The sequence below is a fragment of the Anomaloglossus baeobatrachus genome, chromosome 5 (genome assembly GCF_048569485.1).
Source record: "Anomaloglossus baeobatrachus isolate aAnoBae1 chromosome 5, aAnoBae1.hap1, whole genome shotgun sequence".
NCBI classification, from domain to species: Eukaryota; Metazoa; Chordata; class Amphibia; order Anura; family Aromobatidae; genus Anomaloglossus; species Anomaloglossus baeobatrachus.
The window spans coordinates 525,490,104-525,509,845 of NC_134357.1; the positions used below are offsets into that span (position 1 = coordinate 525,490,104).

At 45.9% G+C, this 19,742-nt stretch overlaps 1 protein-coding gene across 1 annotated transcript in view; it reads left to right on the forward strand.

The window, feature by feature from the left end:
• The first annotated feature begins 4,461 nt into the window (after window positions 1-4,461).
• The window catches only part of LOC142312895 (uncharacterized), a 77,472-nt gene continuing 62,191 nt past the window's right edge, over window positions 4,462-19,742 (forward strand). The window contains exons 1-3 of the mRNA XM_075351881.1: window positions 4,462-4,755; window positions 4,823-5,004; window positions 7,334-7,433. Coding sequence (XP_075207996.1) covers window positions 4,462-4,755; window positions 4,823-5,004; window positions 7,334-7,433 — 576 coding nt within the window. The remainder of the gene's footprint in view (window positions 4,756-4,822; window positions 5,005-7,333; window positions 7,434-19,742) is intronic.

Genomic DNA, 19,742 nt, shown 5'->3' on the forward strand with positions numbered 1-19,742 from the left:
CTCATCTCTGTTCCTCCTCTTCTATTGGGTGGCCGCTTAGTGACGCCGCTGTGACGCTGCACAAACCGCCCCCTTAGAAAGGAGGTGGTTCGCCGGCCACAGCGACGTCGCTAAGCAGGTAAGTATGTGTGACAGGTGTAAACGATATAGTGCGCCACGGGCAGCGATTTGCCCGTGACGCACAACCGACGGGGGCGGGTGCATTCACCAGCGACATCGCTAGCAATGTTGCTGTGTGTAAAGCCCACTTAATGCACATGACTCTCACTTTTAACCCCTGTTTGACCCGGCGATTTTTCTTTTTTTGTTTTTTGTTCCCTTTTTTCCAATGGCCATAATTTTTTTTTATTTTTCCTTTATATACAGTGGGGAAAATAAGTATTTGATACACTGCCGATTTTATAAGTTGCCACCTATAAAGAATGGAGAGGTCTGTAATTTTTATTGTACATACACTTCAACTGTGACAAACAGGATACCCCCCAAAAAAATCCAGATGATCACATTGTATGATTTTTAAATAATTAAATTGCATTTTATTGCATGAAATAAGTATTTGATCACCTACCAACCAGCAAGAATTCTGGTTCTCACAGACCTGTTATTCTTTCTTTAACCCCTTAACGACCCATGACGTACTAGATACGTCATGGATCGTGTGCCGGTAAGCCCCGCCCCCTGCCGCCGGCAGGCGGCGGCGAGACGCGCACATATCAGCTGTTATCAACAGCTGATATGTGTGCCTGCTAGCCGCGGGTGGAATCGCTTCCACCCGCGGCCATTAACCCCTTACATTTCGCTGCCAAAGTCTTGGCAGCGATATGTATATGGGCGCCGCCATGACAGTGACTTACCCCGCCCCCACCGGAAGTCACGTGACATGATCACGTGACTTTCGGCGGTTGCCATGGTAGCACAGGGTCATGTGATGACGCCTGTAGCTAACATGAGTCACTTCCTCTCAATGCCGGAATACAGCCGGCATTGAAAGTGAAGCAGCAAATCTGCAGTTCTCAGCTCTGTAGCTGAGATCTGCAGATAGTGCAGAGCGATCGGATTGCTGATCGCAATAGCCCCCTAGGGGGACTAGTAAAATAAAAAAAAAAAGTAAAAAAAAAAGTTTTAAAAAATAAAAAAAAAAATAAAAAAACCTAAAAGTTCAAATCACCCCCCTTTCACCCCATTGAAAATTAAAGGGTTAAAAAAATAAAAAACACACACATATTTGGTATCGCCACGTTCAGAAATGCCCGATCTATCAAAATATAAAATCAATGAATCTGATCAGTAAACGGCGTAGCGGCAAAAAAATTCCAAACGCCAAAATTACGTTTTTTGGTCGCCGCAAATTTTGCGCAAAATGCAATAACAGGCGATCAAAACGTAGTATCTGCGCAAAAATGGTACCGTTAAGAACGTCAGGTCGAGACGCAAAAAATAAGCCATCACTGAGCCTCAGATCCTGAAAAATGAGAACGCTGCGGGTTTTGGAAAATGGCGCAAAACGTGCGCCACGTTTTTTGGACAAGCTTGTGAATTTTTTTTAACCCCTTAGATACAAGTAAACCTATACATGTTTGGTGTCTACAAACTCGCACCGACCTGAGGCATCATACCCACACATCAGTTTTACCATATAGTGAACACGGTGAATAAAATATCCCAAAAACTATTGTACAATCCCACTTTTTTTGCAATTTTTCCGCACTTGGAATTTTTTGCCGTTTTCCAGTACACTATATGGTAAAACTTATGGTTTCATTTAAAAGTACAACTTGTCCCGCAAAAAACAAGCCCTCATATGGCAAGATTGATGGAAAAATAAAAAAGTTACGCCTCTCGGAAGAAGGGGAGCAAAAAACAAAAACGCAAAAACGGAAAGTGCCCGGGGGCTGAAGGGGTTAAGAAGCTCCTTGTCATGGTTTATCTTCCCCATCCACATGGCTAGGGAGCGGAGCCTTCTCTCGGGCCTCACTTTGGGAGCTGGGATGCTTTAAATATCATCAGCTGTGGTGAACCAGCGCCGGCTATAAGCTTAGCGCTGCATTGCCTGTGATTTCTGGTCCTGAAAGCGTTATCCTGATCCATCTTCTCGCTGTGCCCTCATTCTCTGTCTGTGTTCCGTCCCCTAGTCATCCCTCCATTCCTCTGTCCCCTCTCCTACCTCCCCACTTGGTTGCTTCCTCTGGTACTGACCTCGGCCTGACCTCAACCTCGCTTCTACTCATTCCTCTGGTCCACCTTCTGCTTGTACTGTGTTTGACCCAGCCTACCCAACCATTCTGCGCACGCCCCGCGGTTGTGCTCCCCAGCTGTGCTGCGAGGCAGTGTACTAGCACACACTGTGTATCCACTTCCTGGTTCTTGTTGCTCCGTGTAGTGTCTTCTCCTGCAGAGCTCTAGCTCCCCCTGGTGGCAGCTTGACAGTATAGCAGACTCTGCACCCTCCTCCCAGTACCGTGGATGAAGCAATGACGGAGGCAGTTCACATAGACCGTAGATTACGGGAAAGAAGAGGTACCATGCGTGAGATTCCTCCCACTCTACCTAGGACACCTCCTTTGCCAGCTACGGCACACATGGAAGTCCGGACAAGAAGGAGAGGAGAAGACGCTGGGATCTCAAGCTCTGTTTCTATTGTGGACACCTTGGACACTGGAGGAAGAACTGCCCGGCTCGCCCCTCCGCAAAACAGTCATCGGGAAACTTCTATGTCTGGGTAACGGCCGAGGAGGTTGCCCAGACTATCAGGTACTTTTTCTCTCCTCCAATAAGATTCTTCTAAACGTTGCCCTCCGGGTCAAGGAGTCGGTCTGGTCTGCTACTGCCTTTGTTGATTGTGGGTCCGCTATGAACTTTATTGACTCTAGGTTGGTCCGAAGATTAGAGTTAAGGCCGCTTTACACGCTGCGATATCATGACCGATATCGCTAGCGTGCGTACCCGCCCGCATCGGGTGTGCGACACGGGCAAATCGCTGTGACTGGTGAACCGCCTCCTTTCTAAGGGGGCAGTTTGTTTAGCGTCACAGCAACGTCACAGCAGCATCACCGAACCGCCGCCCAATAGAAGCGGAAGGGCGGAGATGAGCAGGACGTAACATCCCGCCCACCTCTTTCCTTCCTCATTGCAGGCGGGAGGCAGGTAAGGAGAGGTTCCTCGTTCCTGCGGTGTCACACGTACCGATGTGTGCTGCCGCAGGAACGAGGAACAATTTCTTTACTGCTGCAGCAACGATATTTGAGAATGGACCCCCATGTCACCGATGAGCGATTTTGCAAGTTTTTGCAACGATGCAAAATCGCACAAAGGTGTCACACGCAACGGCATCGCTACAGCGACCAGATGTGCGTCACAAATTCCGTGACCCCAACGAGATTGCTGTAGCGATCTCGTAGCGTGGGAAGCCCGTTAAGGGACAGTGAGGTTAGATGGACCTATCCAACTCCTGGCAATTGATAAAACACCGTTGCCTCCAAACCTCATTCGGTTTTTCTACAGAAAGGTTTACTCTGGTGATCGGGTCTCTGCATTCTGAAGTGATTTCTTGTTTTGTAATGGACAACCTCCCTGCTAGATTAGTGCTGGGGTATGCATGGTTAATGTTGCATAATCCCGTTCTTGATTGGGAATGTCGTACCATAATCAAATGGAGTCCTGCCTGTCATAAAAGGAGTTTAAAATCTCTATCTATGTTCTCCGTAAGTCCTAAGGGTCTTCTGGAATACCTGATGGACTATGGTGATGTGTTCTCGGAAATAGAGGCCGAGGTTTTGTCACCTCATCGCCCATACGGTATAACTGTGCCGTCTATTTGCTTCCCAATGCCAAATTGCCCAAGGCCCGTTTATATCACCTCTCGGGTCCAGAAAGGGCTGCTATGAAATCTTACATATCCGACTGTATACGGTAAAGGTCATATCCGTCCTTCTTCTTCCCCTGTAGCCGCTGGGCTCTTTTTTGTAAAGAAGAAGGACGGAGGGTTACAGCCATGTCTCGATTTCCGAGAATTGAACAAGATTACTGTGAAAAACACGTATCTGCTTCCACTCATTCCTGATCTCTACAACCAACTCTCCGAAGGCCGGTGGTTTAATAAACTAGATCTCAGGGGGACCTATAATCTTATTCGTATGAGAGAAGGGAGAAGGGGATGAGTGGAAAACGGCCTTTCTTACGTCAGAGGGGTTATTCGAGAATTTGGTGATGCCTTTCGGTTTGTCAGATGCTCCTGCGGTGTTTCAAAATTTCATCAATGATATCTACTCTGATTTGGTCATTTCGTAGTCATCTATCTCGATGACATTTTGATTTATTCTGCCTATAGGGAGACGTATATTACACATGTCCGTTCTACAGAGGTTATGTGATAATCAACTGTTTGCCAAGCTCGAAAAATGTGTTTTCTCCGTTCAGGAAATAGCCTTTCTTGGGTTACTCCTTTCTCATGATGGGTTTAAGATGGACCCGGGGAAAGTTCAGGCTAACGTTGATTTGGTGCAACCCAGGGATATCAAGGCGCTACAACGCTTTATGCATTTCACCAATTATTATCGGAGGTTCATTAAGGGGTTTTCCCATATTGCCAAGCCCTTTACCGACCTTACTCGGAAAGGGGTGGATCTACAGAACTGGCCGCAGACAGCTGTCCAGGCCTTCCTTGAGATGAAGGATTGGTTCATGTCCGCCCCGGTCCTGGTACAGCCCAACCTCAAGGCACAATTTATTGTGGAGGTGGACGCCTCGGAGTTGGGGGTGGGAGCAGTCCTCTCTGTGTCCTGCTACTCTGACTAATCTGCGACCCTATGCATTCTTTTCCAAGCAATTCACTCCGGCTGAGCGGGATTATGATGTGGGTAGCCGCGAATTATTGGCGGTGAAGTTGACGTTCAAAGAATGGAGGCATTTTTTGGACGCTATTGTTCATCGTATTACAGTCATCACTGATCATAAAAATCTCACGTATATTGAGTCAGCCAAGAGATTAACGCCTCGACAAGCGAGGTGGGCCCTTTTTTTTTTTTTCTAGATTTCATTTTTCCATTACTTTTCACCCTGGGTCCAAAAATGTGCGGGCGGATGCCCTATCCCGTAGTTTGAACCCGGTGTCCCCTCCAGAGCCTCCATCCTCCATTCTTCCACGAGGGGTGGTGGTTGCTGCCTTGTCATTCGAGTTAGAGGCTGAGGTCCGGGAAGCCCAGTCCTCAGCGCCATCTTCCGCTCCAGACACTAAATTGGTTGTCCCTTTGCACCTTCGGTTACGGGGATTACAAGAGTTCCATGTGTCCGTACTTAGTGGCCACCCAGGCATTACGGCCACTCGCATGGCTGTTGCTTGACTGTTTTGGTGGCCATCTCTTCACTCGGATGTGGCTCGGTTTGTTTCTGCCTGTGCTATATGTGCTCATGCTAAGCTATGTCATAACCGACAACCAGTGAACTGGTTCCATTGACTGTTCCTGAAAGGCCATGGACCCACTTGTCCATGGATTTCATTATGGATCTCCCTGTCCCTAATGGCATGACTGTGATCTGTGTGGTGGTGGATCATTTTAGTAAACAGGCACATTTCTTTCCCCTCTCGGGTCTACCTAATGCAGCGTCCCTTGCCAACCACTTTGTCGACAAGGTGGTTCGGTTACATGGGGTGCCCCTAAATATTGTGTCTAAAAGGGGGGTACAATTCGTTTCCCGGTTTTGGAGCGCCTTGTGCAAGAGGTTGAGAATTGAGTTGTCCTTCTCGTCCGCCTATCATCCTGAGTCCAATGGGCAGATGGAAAGGATGAACCAGATCCTTCGGTAAATCCTGCAATGCTTAGTTTCTGCTCAGCAGGAGGATTGGTGTACGTTTTTGCCCCTTGCGGAGTTTGCATTTAATAGCAGATTCAACCAGTCTACAGGGATGTCTCCCTTCTGTAATTACGGGTATCACCCTCACTTCGGGACCTTCTCTAGAGTGGATTTCTGGTGCCCAGGGGCCGATTATGTCATTTGGCATCTGGAGGAGGTTTGGAAGGAGGTGCGTTGGTGCATCGAGACGGCTCAACTGTCCCAGAAACGTTAGGCGGACAAACGGCGTTCTCCGGGGGCCTCCTTTCAGGTAGGGGACAAAGCGTGGCTGTCTACTCGGAATATTAGACTAAGGGCGGCTTTGCACACTACGACATCGCAGGTGCGATGTCGGTGGGGTCAAATCGAAAGTGACGCACATCCGGCGTCACTTGCGATGTCGTAGTGTGTAAATCCTAGATGACACGATGAACGAGCGCAAAAGCGTCGTTATCGTATCATCGGTGCAGGCTCCGACATTTCCATAATGCCGGTGCCGCGACAAGTACGATGTAGTTCCTCGTTCCTGCGGCAGCACACATCGCTGTGTGTGAAGCCGCAGGAACGAGGAACATCTCCTTACCTGCCGCCAGCGGCTATACGGAAGGAAGGAGGTGGGCGGGATGTTTACATCCTGCTCATCTCCGCCCCCTCCACCGCCATTGGCCACCTGCCGTGTGACGTCGCTGTGACGCCACACGACCCGCCCCCATAGGAAGGAGGCGGGTCGCCGGCCAGAGCGACGGTCGCAGGGCAGGTGAGTGCATGTGAAGCTGGCGTAGCGATAAATGGGAGGCATGGGAGAAAGTCATGTGATCAGATAAGACCTCTAAATCCCTCTTAACTATTTAAAGCTCCTTCCCATTAGGAGAGTTGTCTGCGCAATGCTCTTAGTCTTACACTCTGCTAGCTAGTTGTCAGGTCCCATTATCCCTTTGTCCGTCACCTGTACCTGTTTCCACCTTCCATACCTATCTGTCCCTGCTGTGCCCACCATACCTGCCTTACCCACTGTCCTGTCTGCCTTAGTCCAACTCCTCTCCTGTGGGTCAGCTGCCACAGTGGCGGTCTCTACCCTGGGAGTGGTAACTAGTGTCTGCTTCGCGGCAGCCGCTTAGTTGAGCCCCTCTCATTAAAGGGTAAGCCCGGGTCTCCCCTGTGTTGCAGTGGGTTCACTCCCGCTCACCGACTCAACAACAACGGCCGCGAGCGTTACAGATACACCCTGATTCACACTCATCCTCTGGGCACAGCTCCGTACACCTCGTACACACACGGCTCTGCTCCGTACACCTCATACACACACTGCTCTGCTAATAACTGTAAACCCCACCTGACCACACACATTACCTTCCCCTCATCCAGCACCATGACACCCAGCACAGCAGAGTCCTGCACACACTGAGGAGCTGATCATGTGACCCCTGACTCCTCCCCTCCATGTGACATCATCACAGGTCCTGGAAGCACAGAGCAGCCATATATCTAGTGTGCGGCTCTGCAGGTGGAGGTATGTGGAGATTCCCCATTACTGGGCGCAGGCGGCAATAACTGTAGATTGCCTAAAGAGAACTTCCATCAGGATCAGACATGATAAGCTAAAGGTATGGGCATAAATGTGCTGTTCTGTTAAAGAGGATTTCCACTACTAATGAGACCCCCTTTCTTTTATCCTAACACTTTCCTAATATACTATTACTTGCCCTTTTCATGTATGCTGATCTCTCTGTAGTGTGTAATTCCTATGTTGATGTTTTAGCTTTGATCCTTTCAGTCTGGAGACCGTAATTGGACCAACTGAGCAGGGCAGGTGACTGGTGGGGTTGCCTCTGTGTGAGTGACATCAGCCTGGGCACACAAGCCAGATCTAACTTCACTCTCCTCTCAGCCTGCTTTACAGTGACAAGAGCTGCGGTGTGATCTACTATCTAATGACTGCATATCACAGCTCTTGTCTTATCTAACACTTTCCTAATATTCTCTTACTTACCCTTCTCCTATAAGCTCATCTCTCTGCAGTGTGTATATTCCTTTTGTGCCCAGGCTGCTGTCACTCACACAGAGCCCCACCTCCACCAGTGACCTGCCCTGCTCAGTTGGACCGATTACGGTCTCCAGACTGGAAGGATCAAAGCTACAACATCAACATAGGAATCTACACACTGCAGAGAGATCAGCTTACAGGAAAAGGGTAAGTAAGAGTATACTAGGAAAGAGTTCGATACAGTTCTACAACCCCTGGCAAAAATTATGGACTCACCTGGCTCTGAGGATGTTCATTCAGTTGTTTCCTTTTGTTTAAAAAAAGCAGATCACAGACATGGCACAAAACTAAAGTCATTTCAAATGGCAACTTTCTGGCTTTAAAGGGAACCTGTCAGCAGAATTTTTGCAATTAAACTAAAAGATTGCCCTTCTGCAGCTTCTGGGCTGCATTCTACAAAGGTTCCTCTTGCTACTGTGCCCACTTTGAGACCTAAATAAACTCTTTATAAATTCTTACCTTTTTGTATGCTAACGTGGTTTAATGGTCACGGGGCGGGCTGTATTTCGTCCATTATTCGCACCCGTGCCGCTGTACGCCGGCCCCATTGCTCATTTACATACATGAGGACGCCGCCCTCATGTAACTGTGTGCTCCCGAGGTCTTGCGCATGCCCACTGGCACTCTCGCGGGACTGAGCACTGTGCAAAGTGTGAACGCTGGTGAGGTGATTGTGCAGACGCGAGATTATAGGTGGCGCTGTGATTGTCATCTCGTGGCCGTGCTTTTCCCTCTGTCTCCACCGTTATGCGCAAGCGCCGGCTGTTAAAACATTAAACTTAATACATCTAGTTATCAAACATTTTATAATAGGACATATTATATATGTTCACAGTTCTGTTTATGTTGGAGGGCATAGCTTATTAATAAAGTTCTTATAAGGAATAAATATTAAGGTATCCGTATTGAATATACATAAGTGCTGACATAGTATGGTATATTTATCCATCTGGATCTTTCCAGCAAAAGGATTACATGATGTAACATGCGTTCAGCTGAAATACCCTGTATGGTTTGGACAGTTGTCATATAACACACGGTGGGAGGGGGTGGCTGCTCGGACTCCTGCTCCGAGAGTCTCTCTCACACATGTCACTAGCCTGCTAGAAGCTGGATCCATCCCTCCATCCATCCATCCAGGCCTCAACGAAGTAACATGCTGTCATGCCTCCAGCATGAGCCCATTCAAGAACTCAAGAAAGATGAATGAAGATTTCTATTAATTAATATGGACTAATTGAATCTCTTTTACGTAAGCAAACAAGAATATTATTTTTCCTTTCTGTAACTGATTCTGGCAACCATTTTTAAATAGATATAAAATGCATTTATTTTTTTACATATTTTGAAGTCCATTATTCATGCGTCTTATCACGTATTTGAAGAAAAATATATTTAAGAGTATATTTTTAACATTTGGAGAGCCAGCCATTCTTGATTTTTTTTCCATTTTTTGTACTTATTCCTTCACTTTGCATAAGGGGGGACAGAAGTAATGAATACCTTTTGCAAAGTATCAGGAATTGACAATTTATAAAAATCACGCAGAACCTATAAATACGGATAAGTTCAAGTCACATGAATGTTTTTTAAATGAACTTTAAAGAGTTTGCAAAATCACAGAAGTTAACCTTGGATGTGTCTTTGAACGAAAAAGAATAAGTCAGTCCATAAAGTATTGGACTTGCTGAACAAGGTGAATCAAGTCTCAGAGGATCATCCATCAGATCATCTGGTCATTTCAGGTAAGAAAATGGATTTTATCTCTTCTTTTTCTAAGAAAAGTAAAATACAGTTCACATACTCCGATATTTCTAATGTAGAAAAGCTTTTGTTAAGCCTTTATGGCAAATGTGAACTTGAGAATTCACGTGTAGAATGTGCAATGTCTTTTAATAGAGAGAAATAGAAAATCAGAAATGTCTGTCATTTAGTCTATGAATTTCACAAGTTAGTGTTAGAGAAATTTAAGGATTGTGGGAATGGACAACCTGAAAAGTCAGATTTTGACTGTAATCAAGATGGCCGCAGACATGTGCAGTCTATTCAAGGTAACCTTCGGGACATCTGAACAGAAGCAGGAAATGACGTAGAGAAGCCAGAAGGGGGAGTTGTCAGAGAAGGAAATGACAAAGCGGAGTGTAAGGTTCTGGTGGTGGAACCGCTGGGCCGTGCACCGGACTCCTTCAGCGAAGCAACCCGGAGCTAACCCCTATACAGGGACTGTCCGGTCACCCCGTCTGAGGGCCTTGATGCACGGTAGCCAAAGCACTAGCTGTGTTGGCACAGTCCGTTCCGGGAGGAGGAAGGAAGATTTCCCTGAGGTCACAAGGGTCCAGATGGTAATCCCAACAACAAGGCTCTGGTTCCGGTGCCGGGTGGAGTTGACAGGTGGAACCGTATCCAGCTGCACGAGAGGATGGCGGTCACCCACCACGTGGTGTTAGGGATTGGATCCGGGTCCGGACTGAAGTAGATGGTGGAGTCCTCAGCCGACAACCCCCGACAGGAATTACGCAGCAGTTGTGGTTGGTGGACCGGATGGCGTGGCAGGACGGGCTCTGCGAGATAGACAAGGGTTAATACCGGACAAGGCAAAGGGGGACCTGAACTCCTAGCTTACTAAACACGTAGAACAGGCCCCGCCCACCTGGAATAAGAATCCTCTTATACCCTGTACCCGCAAGCCAATATCCTGTTTCTGGACGCTGGCCCTTTAAGAAAGGGTCAATGACCGCGCGCGCGTGCCCTAACGTGCATGCGCGAAGCCTGAGTGCCTGAGACCAGGGAAGGAAGCAGCGCCGAGGAGCACGGAGACCGGGGAGCGCAGCACGGGGACCGGGGAGCGTGACAGTACCCCCTCCTCCATGCCCCCCTCCCCGCAAGCGGGACAAGAAGGCACGAATCAGAGGAGTGCCAACATTTTCTCGGGGTTCCCAGGACCGGTCCTCGGGGCCATAACCCGCCCAGTCCACCAGGAAGAACTGCCGGCCCCGCACGGTCTTCATGGCCACGATATCCTTTACCGCATAAACGTCATCACCAGCAATGGCTGGAGGAGACGCAGAGGCGTCATCGGAGAGGGGACTAAGAACCACCGGCTTGAGTAAGGAGACATGGAAAGAGTTGGGTATCTGCATAGTGGCCGGGAGCTGCAGTATTTAGGAAACCTCATTGATCTTGCCGAGAATCTTGAACGGGCCGATGTATCGAGGACCCAACTTGTATGAAGGCAACTTCAATCGGATGTATTTGGAACCCAGCCAGACCAGATCGCCTGGAGAGAAGTTCGGTGGATCCAGGCGCCTCTTGTCGGCGTGTCTCTTCATCCGCAGGGAGGCGCGTTCAAGAGAGGCCTTAACAGTGTTCCATATGGCAGAGAAATCTCGGGTAAGGGCGTCAGCAGCGGGGACATCAGAAGCCGCGGATACTGGTAAATGAACAGAAGGCTGAAGTCCGTAAACAACATGGAAAGGAGAGCTGGAGGTAGACTCGCTGACGTGATGGTTGTAGGAGAATTCAGCCCAGGGAAGAAGCGTGGACCAATCGTCATGATGGGCGTTGACGTAGTGGCGCAGGAATGAAGTGAGGATCTGATTGACTCGTTCCACTTGGCCATTTGACTGAGGATGGTAGGCTGAAGAAAACTCGAGAGTCACTCCCAGATGCTTGCAGAGGGCCCTCCAGAAGCGTGAGGTAAACTGGGTTCCCCTGTCAGACACAATGTGTGCGGGAAAGCCATATAACCGGAAGACGTGCTGTATGAAGGCGTCAGCTAGCTCCGGAGCGGAGGGCAATCCGACCATGGGAATGAAATGAGCCATTTTAGAAAAACGGTCCACCACGACCCATATGACCGTATGCCCGGAGGACAAGGGCAAGTCCGTTATGAAGTCCATGGCAATGTGTCGCCACGGTACGGAGGGAATTGGCAAAGGCAGAAGACGGCCATAGGGAAGGTGCTTGGGCGTTTTGTTCCGGGCACAGGATGGGCAAGCTGAGACGAAGGAGACGACATCCTCACGAAGAGATGGCCACCAATAGTGACAGGTAATCGTACTCCACGTCTTCTTCTGGCCAGCATGGCCAGCTGTTTTCGAGGCATGACCCATGTGTAAGACTCTGCCTGTCGGTCTCCGAGACATAGGTCTTCCCAGAACGTATCTGAGCCTGAGTGACAGGAGCCACCGGAATGACCTTGCTGGGACAAATGATGGGCTGGGATGCCTCCTCCTCCTGCTCTGGCACAAAGGACCTGGACAAGGCATCTACTTGCACGTTCTTATCCGCGGGCCAGAAATGGAGTTGGAAATCGAACCGGGCAAAGTACAGGGACCATCGGGCTTGTCATGGGTTCAGTCTTTGAGCCGATCGCAGGTATTCCAAGTTCTTGTGATCCGTGTAGATGATCACGGGGTATACTGCACCCTCCAGGAGATAATGCCATTCCTCTAACGCCAGTTTGACCGCCAGTAGTTCTCGGTCACCGATGGTGTAGTTGCGCTCAGGTGCCGAGAAGCTCTTGGAGAAGAATCCGCAAGTGACCATTCTCCCGGTGGCGGTCTTCTGCATGAGTACTGCCCCGGCCCCTGAGGAGGAGGCATCCACCTCCAAGGTGAACTGTCGATTCAACTCTGGACGATGGAGAACTGGAGAGGAAGCAAAGGCCTGCTTCAGGGAACGGAATGCAGCGCCTGCCGCCGGTGACCAGTCCTTCGGGTTAGCCCCCTTTTTGGTCAAGGCCGAGAGCGGCGCAGTCAGAGCAGAAAAGTGTGGAATAAACTGACGGTAGTAGTTGGCGAAACCAAGGAAGCGTTGGATAGCCTTCAGCCCGGAAGGAGGAGGCCAGTTGAGGATGGAAGAGACCTTCTCTGGGTCCATCTGCAGACCGATGTTGGAGATCACGTAACCCAGGAAGGGAAGAGATGACTTTTCGAACACGCATTTCTCGTACTTGGCGTACAGGCGGTTCTCTCTCAGTCTTTGTAGGACCAGCTGCACATTTTCTCTGTGGGTCGGTAGGTCCGGAGAGAAGACCAGGATGTCGTCCAGATACACGACCACACAGACGTAGAGGAGATCCCTGAATACGTCGTTCACTGGTTCTTGGAAGACTGCCGGGGCGTTACACAGACCAAAGGGCATCACGCAATACTCGTAGTGCCCATCACGAGTATTGAACGCGGTCTTCCATTCGTCCCCGGAGCGGATGCGGACCAGGTTGTAGGCACCGCGGAGATCCAACTTGGTGAACACACGGGCTCCTCTAAGCCGATCGAACAATTCGGGAATGACCGGCAGAGGGTATTTATTTTTTACGGTGATCTGATTAAGTCCACGGTAGTCAATACAGGGACGCAGGTCACCTTCTTTCTTCTTAACGAAGAAAAAGCCTGCGCCAGCAGGAGACGAGGATCTCCGAATGAATCCCCTAGCCAGATTCTCGGTGATGTAGGTGGACATGGCCCGTGTTTCAGCAGGGGACAAGGGATATATTCGTCCCCTAGGAGGCGTGGTCCCTGGCAGCAGGTCGATGGCACAGTCGTAGGGACGATGTGGCGGAAGCACCTCCGACTCCTTTTTATCAAACACGTCCGCGAAGGACCAATATGCGGAAGGCAGTCCAGGTAGAGACTCCGGGACCGGAGGTCGTCGGATGGGCTGTGTGGACTTCAGACAATTCTCGTGACAGAACGGGCCCCATCGGGTGATTTCTCCAGTACACCAGCTGACCGAAGGTTCGTGTGCCCGTAACCAGGGGAGACCCAGCAGGATCTGATGGGACATGCGTGGAAGAACATAGAGAGTGATTCTCTCGGTGTGCAGGGCACCGATGCGGAGCTCCACAGGCTTGGTGCTAAACGAGATGGTGTCCGAGAGGGGTCTTCCATCCACCGAAGCAATCACTAGGGGTTTGTCTAGTGGAGTTACAGGCACTTGGTATTTGTCCACTGTAGCCTGCTGGATGAAGTTGCCTGCGGCCCCAGAGTCGAGAAACGCTTCTGCCGTGAACTGGGACTCCTCAGTTGTCATCTGAAAAGTCCATGTAATAGGATCTGAGAGAGTCCCAATACCTAGGGTGGCCTCTGCTACCAACCCTAGGCTTTGGAGTTTCCCGGCCTCTCTGGACAGGACCGTAGCAGGTGTGTGCCATCTCCGCAGTAGAGGCAGAGGCCCTTGGCAAGCCGTTCTGCTCGGCATTGTTCAGACTGCCTCAGACGGTCGATTTGCATAGGCTCGTGGACGGGAAGACCAGATGACGCCGCTTGGGGAGCGGCGGGTTTCAACGAAGGGGAGGAGTGCCGTACTGGACGTCTCTCATGGGACAGCTCTTTGGATCGTTCCTGAAAGTGGAGGTCCACTCGGGTTGCGAGAGCAATCAGGGCATCCAAGGTGGAGGGCACGTCGCGGCCGGCCAGCTCGTCCTTGATACGACCCGATAGTCCTTCCCAGAAAGCGGCTGTTAAAGCCTCATTATTCCATCCTAATTCTGAGGCCAAGGTGCGGAAGCGGATGGCATACTGGCCCACCGTCAAGGTCCCCTGACGTAACCTGAGGAGTGATGAGGCGGACGCGGTAGCGCGTCCGGGTTCGTCAAACGTGGAATGAAAAGCTTGCAGGAAGTCCTGGATGTTGGTGGCCACGGGATCCTCCTTTTCCCACAAGGGATTCATCCAGGCCAGTGCTTCACCCTCTAGATGGGACATTATAAATGCAACCTTGGCTTGGTCCGAGGCAAAAAGATGCAGAAGAAGCTTGAAATGGAGAGAGCACTGATTCACAAATCCCCTGCAAGCCTTAGGATCCCCAGCATACCAGGGCGGAGATGCCAGGCGGAGCTTAGAGGTCTCCGAGGAAGCCCCCACAGGAGCTGCGGACGTGGACTGAGGAAGCCAGGGACACGGCTGTCGCTTGTAGCGTATTCAGGCGGGTGTCCACAGACGTCATAAAAGCCAGCATGCGGGATTGGGTTTCGCGTTGACGTCCCAGTTTCTGCTGTAATCCGGCCAGCTGGGACACCAGTGCTTCGGCGGGATCCATGGCCTGTTCTAGCTGTAAGGTTCTGGTGTTGGAACCGCTGGTCCGTGCACCGGACTCCTCCAGCGAAGCAACCCGGAGCTAACCCCTATACAGGGACCTTGATGAATGGTAGCCGAAGCACTAGCTGTGTGGGCACAGTCCATTCCGGGAGGAGGAAGGAAGATGTCCCTGAGGTTACAAGGGTCCAGATGGTAATCCCAACAACAAGGCTCTGGTTCCGGTGCCGGGTGGAGTTGACAGGTGGAACCGTATCCAGCTGGACGAGAGGACGGCTGTCACCACGTGGCATTGGGGATCGGATCCGGGTCCGGACTGAAGAAGATGGTGGAGTCCTCAGCCGACAACCCCTGACAGGAATTACGCAGCAGTCGTGGTTAGGACCGGATGGCGCGGCAGGACAGGCTCTGCAAGACAGACAAGGGTTAATACCGGACAAGGCAAAGGGGGACCTGAACTCCTAGCTTACTAAACACGTAGAACAGGCCCCGCCCACCTGGAATAAGAATCCTCTTATACCCTGTACCTGCAAGCCAATATCCTGTTTCTGGACGCTGGCCCTTTAAGAAAGGGTCAATGACCGCGCGCGCGCCCTAACGCGCATGCGCAAGGCCTGAGTGCCTGAGACCAGGGAAGGAAGCGGCGCCAAGGAAGCAGGAGTGCCAGGCAGAATGTCCTGCGATGCAGGGGGGCACCTGGAGCAGGATCGCCTGGAGGATACCGGTGGGAGAGAGGGAGCAGGAGAAGCGGGAGTGGTGAGCGGAGCGTGCCGTCGGGAACCGGGGAGCGCAGCACGGGGACCGGGGAGCGCAGCACGGGGACCGGGGAGCGTAACACGGAGCCAGAAGGGGGAGTAGTCAGAGAGCATGGCGGAGATCAGTTTGTAAAACTAGAACAGGCTAAATTAGGGATTAAACTTAGGAAGAATCTTTTGGATATATGCAAATTAATACCCGCATATAATTCCAAAATACATGTATGTAGAAATTCAGAAATATTTGAAAGTAGTGTTGAAAAGTTAAATTTAACCAATAGTGAGAAGACTCAGTTATTTCGTTTATGGATACCCCAACATTTTTTCAGACAGCTGGTATTAAAAAATTTTTTTCTGACAATGAGACATTTGATTGTTCAAATGATGATGAAATCACAAGGCTGCGAAATCTCATTTTTTGTGACAGGAATGAATCTGATCCAAATTATGAAATGTTGCAGGAATTACAAATTGAACAAAATGAAAGTACGTTCTCATTTATGTCCGTTTTTGAACGATTTTATAGGACGGTCATTCCAAATGTCAGACCGAAAGAAATGATACATTTATTTGTCAAGAAATTTAATTTTCTTGATACTAAAACTTGTGCTATCGCGTTAAAGAAACGGAATCTATTCAAAAGTACCCAATTTATCGATTTTGTTAGAAATCACCAAAATCAATAAAAACAGAAATGAATTAATTCTGTGAAACCAAAAAGGAGAGATTCTGTGAAAAATCAACAGTGTCTCCCAGATCCAAATATTCCAGTGACAAAATGTATGAAATTCGTAGGAAATTGCATGTAAATTATAAATCATTAAATCCATCACATTTATTATCTTCACAGGAAAAACCCTCGCTTCCTTTGTCTCCAAAGGAGGGACTTGTCACAAGATCCCATACTGATGATCTCAGACAGGTTATTTTTAAAAAGCACTGACAGACAGAAACAGGTGATGAACTCTCCTGAAAGAAATATTTTGTCTCATGAGTTAACGGAGTTACAAAATAATTTCATAGATTCCAAAAGTTTAAAAGTGTTTTTATTAGATCAAATCTTGGAAGAAAAACTTAGGTTGGTTTTCAGGTTGGGTAGAAGGGAATTTCTGAATTAATAACATATGGTGATTCGTATTTGATATTCATAATTATTCATATACAGTGAATCTATGCATTACATATATATGTATATATATATATATATATAATATATATATATATATATATATGTTCATATAGCATATTATATATTTAAAAGTAGTGATAGTAACATTAAAGTTATATTTTCATTTAGTTAAATGATAGTTAAATTTTATAAATTAATAATTTGATCTCTGTATATGAATAATAATATTTAAAATTAATAATAAGGAAAAGTATAGCTTATTTTAAGTGTTTCATTTTTATCATAAATATGATAATAATTTTATTCTTTTATTTCCCTCAGAATTTATTAGTAAAGCAGATTGATGAAGTATTACATTTTTATTTATAAATTTGTTCTTATCCTCAATCAGGTAACATATATCTTATATTTGCGTAAGGCTAATCGCTAAAGCGTGCATAATAATAATTATTTTTCTCAGGTAGCAATCATCAAGAGGAAGATCAGTTGTTTTTAAAGTTTTTTTTCAGGAATATGAATGTACATATGTTTTCCTTGGTGCTATTTAAGGTGTAATCTGAGTTTTTGGAGTGGAATGCTTAAACTTGCTTGTTTTGTTGGAATGGTGTTCCTTGCACATAACCAGAGCATGTGACACTTGAATTACTGAGCTAATAATAAGTGTCTGTCTGTCCTATGGTCAAATGTACAGTATGTGACTATCAAAGGTATCTGTTACTCATGAGTAAATGTAATTCGTATAATTCAAGAAGTACTTCATATTAGTATCATATTTTTGAAATGCGCATAGGAAAATTGAAAATCAAAAAGGGGTATGTGTTGTCAATGTTTGACTGTATGTGAATAGTTTTGTATATACTCGTACAGTGAGACAGTCTAATTGACTGAACAGCTGTGGACTGAAATTCTATCTCGAGAGAAGTCTTTGAAGCTTCCAAAGAAAAAAAAGGCAACTTTTTTTTTTACTTCAAGGTTATTAAATATATTTAGAATAATAAGTCATAGTACATGAGTATAAATAATGAAGGAATTTATATAGAATATATCGTATTCATAGACATATTTCTTTAGTATAGATGTGTCAGGACCCATATTAAAGGTTTATTTTGAAGAATCATATTCTAGAATAAGTATTTTTAATGTTTTGATTTATACAGTTTTGTGTTACTTATTTTATTTTACTGATACACAGATTGGTAATTATTTTCTTTTCAGATATGAAAGAAATATTTATAATATGGTCTTGAAGATATACAACATAAATTTTAATTTAATCTTAACATATTAATTTTTTCATAACATCATATTTGATGGAATTAAAAGAAAAAGGTTTGGTCTCAATCACACATTTATATTTGATTAATATACGTGTCTACACAATACTTTAATAATTAATATTAATCAAGTACAAAAGGAAAATTAGAAAAAATATTTGAAGCATGGTAATTACAATGCATTTATATACCAAAGAAGAGTATTATTAGCAAGATTACATTACTTAATTATTTTTATAGGTAAATGATATGACAGGTATGGAAATCATACAAGATATTGGTAATATTAAGGTTATGTGTTATTAAGGACATAAGTGTCATATACATAGAAGGCCTTATTTTTATTCCAAGTTTTATTTTTAATCCAATTTTCATTTTTCCTTTTATTCCTATTTTTTTATTTTTGATTATTTTTATTCAATATTCGAAATTTTAATTCTACAATTTTATTTTTTCCTTCTAATTTTAAATATCTCAATTGGGAAAACACTTCAATATTTAGTTAAGTAATATCTAATATAATAATTTTTGGAAGAAAAGAACACTTCATTTTATTAATATATTTAATTATTTACTTCCTAGTAATACATTATTCTTTTATTAGTATGTTAACACAATAAGGACGAATATTGGTTATAGTTACATAGTTTCTTATATAGTAGGTTATTTAATAAATAGACAATTCAAATAAATTAAATTAGAGTAATAAAGATGGAAGATCAAGGTATATCTAGGCAGTCTTTTCTAAAAGGTTATTTGCTTTGGTTTATAATTTTACAAATGATCTAACTAAATAAGCCACATTGTTGCCTTTCATATTTATAATATGGTACATGTTATAGGTACATATTATATTATTTTATATTACATTTTGGTTACATTCAACACATTGCCACCTATGGGTTTGGAAAGGTAATTACACAATGACAAAAAAGGTTATTACATGAAATACTATTGTCTATACCATTATGCAGTATTATTTCATCATTCTAAGTATCAATTATATTAATACTTCTACGATAATAATAATGACATGGTATTATAGTATTAGAGTTATGATACGCTGTGACATTTATTATTGGTAGTTTCATTGCCATATTTGGTATCTAGTTTAGGGAATGAAGTCTTCAATCAAGATTACAGAAGATAAAAGACTTTTAGTAATTTTTTTAAAGTCAAGAGGGATTCCACAAAAAGTTGCAAAAGCTGATATCCAAAAGTCCAAAAGGTAACGTCTTAAATAAGACTGTGTTACATACAAAACACTTACCACTGTGGGACCTCAGAAAGACAGTGATCTTATGGTGCCAGGATGGACAATGTTACAACACATGGTCTGTGCATTAAGACCTCACTACAGTTACCAAGGAGAGCAATAAAGTGTTAAAGTTAACCCCTGTCGTGCTGACCAAGAACGTCTTAACATCTGTTCCAGGATTTGACAACAGGCAGCGCGGTGGATAAAGATGACTAATGTAAATTACACTGCACAGACATCAAAGACATATGCTATACTTCTACACTTATGAACTGTGGTTTATCAACATTGGGTATGGACTTTGCAATAAAGAATAAAGTTTATGGACCTGATCTAACAATGATAAACGCAATACGGGACTGTATTAAATTGGTAACCAATCATCTTTTATCAAAGGATTTATTTTAAAAGACTGT